This window comes from Talpa occidentalis, unplaced genomic scaffold, assembly GCF_014898055.3.
Source record: "Talpa occidentalis isolate TD23 unplaced genomic scaffold, MPIMG_talOcc4v2.1 talOcc4.17, whole genome shotgun sequence".
NCBI lineage: Eukaryota > Metazoa > Chordata > Mammalia > Eulipotyphla > Talpidae > Talpa > Talpa occidentalis.
The window spans coordinates 3,545,385-3,553,749 of record NW_023601754.1 but is presented as its reverse complement, the minus strand read 5'-3'; the positions used below and the strand labels follow the sequence as shown (position 1 = coordinate 3,553,749).

Here is an 8,365-nt window from a genome sequence, read left to right as displayed (position 1 = left end):
GCGTCCCCGGGCCGCCCCCGCGCCCGCTCGCGTGGCCGCGCCTTTGTGTGCGGCGCGGCTCCCGGCGGCCCGGCCCGGCCCCGCGCCCGCGCCCCGGCCCCCGCCCCGCGCCCCGGGCCGCCCGGCCGGCGCCCCCGACGGTGGACCCGGCGGCTCCGAGGAGGCGGCCCGCGGCCCCCCGCCCGCCCGCGCCCCGGCCCCCGGCATGGACGTGCGGTTCTACCCCGCGGCGGCCGGGGACCCCGCCGGCCTGGACTTCGCGCAGTGCCTGGGCTACTACGGCTACAGCAAGGTGACCGCGGCGCGGGCGGGTCCCCCGGGCGGGCCCCGCGCCCCGCGCCCCGCCCCGCGCCCCGCGCCCCGCGCCCGGCGGGCTCGGCTCCGGCCAACTCTCCCGCACTCCCGGGCCCCCGCCCCCGCTTTGTCCCCCGCGGGCCGGCGCGCCCCGCGCCCCCCGCCTCTGCCCCGCCGCCCCCCCCCCCCCCCCCCCGCCCCCCAGCCCCGCGACCCTCCCGCTGCCCCAGGACGCGCGCCGGCCCGGGCGGGGCAGGGGGCTCGGCGCGAGTCTTTGTTGCTGTTGCTAGTAAACAGGGGCGCAGCCCCCCTCAGTTTGGGGGTGGGGCGGGGGATGCCGGGCCCCCGGTTTCGTGGCTCTCGTCCCCCTCCCCCCGCCCCCCGCCCCCCTCCCCGCTCCCCCCCCCTCGCGCCCGCACCCCGCGCCGCCGGGGCCCGAGAGGAACAAACTTTGGCGCGCGCCCCGCGTGGGGGGCTGGGGGCGCGGTGGTGGCGACACCCCGCAGGTGGCTTCGCCGCCCCCCGCCGGGGAGCCCCGGGGCCGGGGGTGCGCGTCCCGCCGCGCTGGCACGAGGGGCTCCTACCCCTGCCGTTTGGGGGACTCGGTGGAGGCCGCACCCCCCCCCCCCCGCCCCGGGGCTCCCCGGGTCTCCCCACCTCCCGCACCCCGCCGGGGCTCAGGTGGGGCTGGAAGCGCGGCGGCCGGGCCGGGCTGGGGCGCGGGGTCGGGGCGCGGGGTCGGGGCGCGGGGCGCGCGCGCTCGCGCCCTGCAGCCCCCCGCGCAGCCCCCCGGGCCGGGCTTGGGGAAACAGCTCCCCAGGGCGACTTTCGTAGAAGGAGCCGCGCGCGAGGGCCTGTGGGGTCTCTTTCTCCTTCCCCTGCGCCTCCCCCCTCTCCTTGTTCTTTCACATCGTAGTTTGTTGATGGTTGCGCGGCCGGCCGGGGAGGACCTCGGGCCGCGGAGGAAGGTGCGATGCAGAACTAAGGAATAAATCACAGGCGGGGAGCACTTGCGTGGGGAGCCCGCAAGGAGAGCGCGCGGTGCCCCTGGCTGGCGAGGCTCCTGGTCCTCGCTGTGTGTTTACACTCCCTTCCCAACTCCGGTGCTGAAGTTTGTGGGAGACCTTTGGGGGGTCTCTGCCTCGCTTGCACCCCACCCCCCCTGTGTCAGCGGGGGCCAGCCGTGCTGTGCGCCTGGCACCGGGGCCTCCCCCCAAGCCCGGTGTGCTGGAACCCTTGGGGAGGGCCGGGGGCGCGTCACGCTCTCCAAATTCCAAAAGTGATAGGCGCAGGTTGAAAGAGAAGCCAGAAAAGGCCTCTCCCAGTAGGCAAAGTTAGGGTTTACTTTCTGTCCTCTGATTTTGGATTTACTCAGGTTATTAAATGCTTTAAAAAGTCCCCTATGGACACTCAGGGAGGGACTTAGGAAGCCTAATTAAGTATGGAGTGTTTCTGAGAATCCATCTAATTGTTCCAGTGGGGTATTATTTATCTCCCTCCAACTTCGCCTGTGCAGCAGGCCCTGGGTAGCTGGGCACGCTCTTATTTTTGGGAAGCCATTACCTGGCCTAATGTAACTACTTCTCTCTCTGATTTAAGATCAGCAACACTGAGTGACACCAAAATAGAAACCTTTTGTGCTAATCCAGTCACTGCAATGCGTGGCAAAGCTCTCTGTTCACCACCTTCCCAAGGGTACTTCAAGAGACCAGAGGAAATTGGGGGTGTTTCTGTGCGTCTCTTTTTATTTTTTGGAGAAAGGCTGTTTTGAGTCGATTGAAACTCAGAACATTTATGTCAGGGAGGAGCGGATAGGAGGCTGGAAGACAGACATCCCTTCCTGAGATCCTTGCTCAGCAGTGGAGATGCAAGTTGGTTGGCTGGCCTGGTTTCTTCGTGCAGCTATTTGCCTGAAATAACTGGGGTGCTTAGTAATTCAGCCCTCTGCGGTGTGTGGGTACCCAACTTATGGAAGTTTGTGCTTCCTCTTGGGAGAAGCCACACTGTACTTCCCTCCAGGGAGGTTTTTGCATTTCTTGTAGATAAAAATACAATTATTTTTAAACTGAGCCACACTATTTTATTTTTCTACACTTAATTTCTGGAGTGAAAAACTCCGTTTTATTCCCCGTGATTTTTCTTTATAGGGAGAAGGTAGTCGAAGAGGAAGTATTAACTTTATGGGCATAAAACAGCAAGTGCTAATTAAAGGTTTATAGCATTTTGTTTCACAGCTAACTCGTGTGTCTGGAGTGGGGCTGCTGTGCCGTCTGGGTCTATGCTGAAAATGTAAACGCTTGCACACAAAGGCAGGCGCTTATTTTATTTGCAAACACTTATTAATCTCCCAAGACTTAACTTTTGATGACGTGTGTTATCCTTCTGGATGGAAAAAGAGAGACTTCCAAGGAAGTAGGTTTCTGCCCTCTCTTGTTGCTGTGTGACCTTCTGGGAAACTTTAGGAGACGTGCAAGACCCTCAGCTCCAAACTTAGCCAGTGAAAAATTTGTGCCGATCTTTACATTTATTTACACACCGTGAATAATAGGGTGTCCTTCATTTTCTCTCTTTAACAAATGACCCGAGTCCTTTGTATAAATTATAGGCGTGTGTATTATCTTTACCTTCTGTGACTATATGGATCCTTTTTAAATGTCAGCACCCGTGAACGTGGGCTCTATCTATGGAGAATGGATGAAAGAGTTGGGAGAGTTCAAAAGTCGCTGCAAGTAGGAGAATAACTTCAAATAAAATATAGCCAGGATCATTAAAATCAGTTAATAATTCATGAAGCAGCCACTGATGTATAAACTTAAAGTCATCTCTGTTTTCTAAGGGCTAATTTCCATTTTAATTTCAAGTGGAAAATCTAGTGTTTGAACATTTCTTTTTCTGGTGGGGCTCACAAATTAAGCTCGCACCCACACACAAGTATTTTTTTTTAAAGGTCAGATATTATTCAAGTGAATTGGTGACCTACTGTCTATAGAATTGGAATTTTCCTTTCCCTGCGTTCAACTTCTCTCTCCACCAGTAAGAAGATGATAGGCGACATAGCAATGGGCAGATGGGTGTCAGAGGTCTTTCACCCCCAAATCAACGCTCCTGTTTAATGTGGGTCGAGCGAGGTGAAGTCACACAGTGGGTTAATAATGAACTTGGACTGAACTCTAGTGACTAGCTTTTCCTGCACATTCTTAGGGGTTTTCTGCCTCTTGCAGAATAGGAGCGTTGACCCCATACCCTACATAGGAAAGTCCTATGTTGTTTTTACGCCATTCGTCTGGAAACATGCTTTCTGATGATTGTGTTATTGATCGCTGTGCTTAATGAAGATGTTCTAATATGAACGCTTTCAGCCCGGGTCCCTGGGCTTTCGCCTTCGCTGGCTTGAAGGGTGAGAGGCCTGCAGGGTAATTTGTCATGTGTCTGTCTTCTTGGAGACTCTGGTTCAGATTGAGAACATATTGAAAGGAGGATTTGATTGAAACTCCTCTTAAGTGGATATCTTGTTCCAGTATGAGAATTAATGATTTTATCTCTGGGGTCTGGAGGATTGGCCTGGTGAATCTGGAGAACAGATTGAGAGATTTCCATGTCAGGCTTTTAAACAAGAGATTGAAATGACATTGTGAGAGGGGAATCGGGTTTTACGGAGGACATTTGACCAGACCCCCGAAACATGTGACGCTAGGGCTTTGGGGGTCAGTGGGGATGCGCTCGGTCTAGAGGGGTAGCCTTGTGTAGCACAGTAGATTGTGGTCATGCCAACATTTGGACCACATGGTTTACTGTTTTCAAGAGAGTAATCTGATTTTTATGTGAAATAGCTTGAATTAGGGATTTTGCAAGTAAGTTAAAAATAACTGAAATCACTGTCTGGGGTCCCCAAAACATGCTCGTGATCTACAGCGTTGAAACTTTTTGCTGAGACACATTCAACCTCATTTTCTGACCAGTCACTTAGGGCTTGTGTAGGACGAGCCCCACACACTGCCACCTTCGGTTGCTTGGACAGTTCAGTTGAGTAAGTGGAGAATGTTTTAATATGGTTCCAATCCGACCATTCGATCATTTGTTTAATGTATCGTATGTTAATATTATGGTCTCACGTCAATGGAACAACTCTAGTTGGGCTGGTTCTAGTGGAAGAGTCGGTCCCACCGGCCTGCCACTTATTTTTGTAGGATCAGTGACTTAATGGTTTTAACCTTTTTAAATGGTTGAAAGAAATCAAAAGAGGGATGATGCTCATGACTGAAAATCACATGAAGTACACATTCGTGCCCATAAAGAAGGTTTTATTGGAACACAACACAGGCTGCTCTTTTGTCGATGCCTTTTCTGTGTCTGTTTCATGCGATGGTGGCAGAGCTGAGTAGATGGGACAAGACCGGATGGCTTGGACAACCTAAGCATTCGCTACCCACCGCCAGACAGAGTTCGCCAGCCCCCCTTCTGGGTTCTAGATCACCAAACCCCTTGATGGTTCCCTCGTCATCCTTTGTTTCAAACTTCTGTGGCAGAAAGAAAATGGAGTTAAACAGATAGAGTAATTGGAAAGATTATGATCGCAGAGAGTGTTTCTCAGAATGCTTCTAGAACTGTGGGTTCTCAGCCCTGGCTATACTTAGCCCTGGGTAGGATGGGAGGTGGCAGTAACAGATCCTCCTGGCCTTGCCCCAGGCAAGTTCAATAAGAATCTTTGGGCTGGGATGCAGGCAACAATGTTTTTGATGGTTAGTGATTCCACTGTCCAAGCACAATTGGAAACTCTTTTAGGCTGAGGAGCCTGCTTTGGAGTGGCCGAGCTAGGCTCTTTGGATGGTTCGATCGTGTCTTCAAGGACCAACCTCAAGGAGCAGGGGAACAGCATCAAGAAATTTATTTTCATAAGGAAGACAAGACTTTATGCTGACGCTCAGGGCCTTCCCAGGACCTCGGCTTGTCCCAGGCACTGGGGACCTGGCTCCCCTCTGTACTGTATCAGACATAGAAATGCTTTTACCTCCTGCACTTAATACATGACTTGACGCCATATCTGAGTCGATGTTGATTAGTTGACTTATGTTTGCGTTTTGTACACATTTAATTGAGCCTCTCCGAGTTTGAATTTTGTACTTCGTGTGTGTTGGGTGGCCAATTAATGTTTTCTTACTTCCGAAACATTCTGTGGTTGAGACACTTCTAGCTAGTTCTAGGTGTCCAGTGTGTAGTGAATGATGGGTAGGACAGTTCTGCTGATGCTGACTAGGGGCCTACAACCCACCCCCCATTTTGCTACCCCAAGTAGCCGAATGCTGATGAAAGTCATGTGCTATTGTTAGCCAGAGTACAGTAGTTTGAGCCATTTTAGATTAAGCCAATGAATGTTAGTGGTCACAGCGTTGAGAGTACGCGGAGATCTTTCCCGAGCTGTCAACTTCACATCACAAACTGTCAGGGGGATCCTGAGTCCACCTGAGAACCTGTTCTGTTTAACCTGCATCTAAAACCCTTTGCATGTAAATCTGACCCTTTCTACCATTTTGCTTTGAAAATAACCATCAACGTGGCAATACCGTCTCGTCCCCTGCATGGCACCATCTGCTGTTGCCTTCCTGAGGCTGTGCCCCCATGGGTCCTCCCCACGCCTGGCTCTCAGACTTAGCCTTCTGTATTCTTCACAGGCCCTGGGAGGCTTCAAGTTTGAACATTTTGAGAAGTGGTAAAGTTAAATGAGTAACAAATGATGCTCAACCCTAATGAAGTGAGGTCACTGTCACTGGAGTAATCCAGGCCTAGCCCTTCTCATGATGTGTAGGAAGCAGATGAAATTAAAAAAAGTTAAGGTGTGATTATATTATGGAGCACGTCATTTACATGCTAAAGAATCACTTGGAGAGCTTTTATAACACAGACTCTTGGGCCTTATCCCTGGAGATTCTGCACCATAGGTCTGGGGTGGGCTGCCCAGAGGGTGCTGATGTTGTGGGTGTGGAGACCATGCTGTGAGTAGCACAGCACAGAGTACATGGGCAGGGACAGAGTTTGCTCTCCCAGGCTTATCAATTAGAATGTTTTGGACAGCAGGTAACAGAATATCCAAGAAACAGTGGCATAAACCCTAAGGACATTGTTTATTTACAAAGAAGACTAGGTAGGCAGTCTGAGGCTGTTTTGGGTGTTTGCAAGGAGCTTGTTAGTTTTTCTTTCAGCAGTCTCTTCATGCTCACAAAGTGGCTGCTGTAGCACTAGGCATCACATCCCCAGGTGATAGTATGCAGAATGGGAAGCAAGGTAGGGGTGGAATGGTCGTGGGAGGGATAGATAGAAAAAGGTCATTTCATCCTTTTGTGTATCTATCTCCTCTGCAGAAAAGCTTGCTTGGAAGCACTTCCTCTCTACTTTAAAAAATCTTATTGATCAGAAATGGATCCCCTGCTCATCATAGGCCAATCACTGATGAAGACAGTTGCTGTGATTGGCTTAGACCACTCCAGTGTTGTCCCTGGGGCTGAACATAATGTCACATGAGTGTAATTGATGGTATGCTCTGCCAGCAAAGAAGAAGGCTGTTGCAAAGGCAATTAATAGCGTCTACTGAGTATAAGGGAGAGCAGGAGTTTCATGTAGACCAGTGGTTTGGTTAGAATGCAGGTGGATCTGACCCTTGGACCAGCTTAGTGCAGGATCCATGAGAGGTGGTGAGGAGAGCCAGGGAGGCAGCCATCACTCTACTGAGATAAGGTGTGAGGAGGATTCAACTCAGAGATGTGAATGTGGATGTGAAGAAGAGGAGGCACTGGACAGACATCTCTGTAACTCAGGAAGGGACAGAGGGGCGCAGAGATGACTTAGGTTGTTTGATCCTGGTTGCCTGGAGGGTGACAGGCCCTTGAACAGAAGCAGAGAGGTCACAGGAGAAACTGGTTTTGGTGGAAGGGTAAGGCTGATTCTGGATATTGTGGTGGAATAGTGGCACAGAGATTTCAAACAGGCACTTGTGCCAGCTCCCTGGCGCCAAAGGAGAGCTCAGGGCTGGAAAAGGAGATTCTGGAGCCTTCCTGCACACAGTAGGGCCACAGGCGTGGGTGTGACTTCTCCATGAGCAGGGGGAAGGGAGGTGCATACACTCTCCTCTGTCCTGAGGGCTGAGCGGTGTTTGCTGATTGTTTCCCAGGTAGTGAGGTGGTCATTTAGGAAGCAGTCTGGATCTCAGAAGATTCCGGAAATACCGAACCATCACAACAGTGGTGTAAAGTGTGTGTGTGTGTGTGTTTATGTGATGGTATGGCCTTTCTACCTTATTAGTTATTTAGAAAGAAACATGGTTAAATGGTTGTTATTAAGTGGGAATGATGTACCATTTGCAATCAGGTAATTTATAACCCTATCAGTCACTTATGAATTAAAACATTTGATGGCTTTTTTCCCCCTTTGTGTCACAGGTGCAGTTTCAAATTGGATTTTGTGACATGTTAATAATGTCCTAAGAATCTGGGAGAATTTGTTTTGAGTGTGGTTAATCAGGGAGGACAGGGTTTTTGCTAACTATACATATAAATTCAGTGTATTTTGAAGGTGGATTCAGCTCTTTCAAAAACCTGTTTAAAATATAAGGAGTAGAAGCTTATATTCAAGGTCTGCACGAGCTTCTGACAGGTTTTATCTTCTCCCTTTGTAGTACATCATTTTCTTTTCTTTGTTTTCTAGGCTTGTGTCCTTAATCCCCTCCTCAGGGAGGTTGTGTACTCTTAAATATGTCCCATGCTCGTGTAAAACACACCGGGCACTGTCAGATGGCCTTCTTGTAGGACCAGCTTGCTATTTTCAGTCTTCATTTAATTTTGCTTTGTTTATGAAAGAATAACTTGAGTGACTTGATAATCCATACATTAAACAAGTTGGCCAACATCAAGACGCATTTGAATGTCACCCTCCATGCAAAGTTGAATGATGGAGAACTATTTTGCGAGGAGGTAGACTTGAATCCGGGCCCTTTGCTTTGGAAATTTTGTACCTTTTGTCGCTTCTTCCACAAGGACTGACTTCTTTCTTTGGAGGAATTAGGCTAAATCTGATGATGGGA

General features: G+C 50.8%; 1 protein-coding gene across 1 annotated transcript in view; it reads left to right on the top strand.

Annotated features, from left to right (window-relative positions):
* The first annotated feature begins 205 nt into the window (after nucleotides 1–205).
* Nucleotides 206–8,365, top strand: part of TOX3 (TOX high mobility group box family member 3) — a 98,952-nt gene continuing 90,792 nt past the window's right edge. The window contains exon 1 of the mRNA XM_037515783.1: nucleotides 206–292. Coding sequence (XP_037371680.1) covers nucleotides 206–292 — 87 coding nt within the window. The remainder of the gene's footprint in view (nucleotides 293–8,365) is intronic.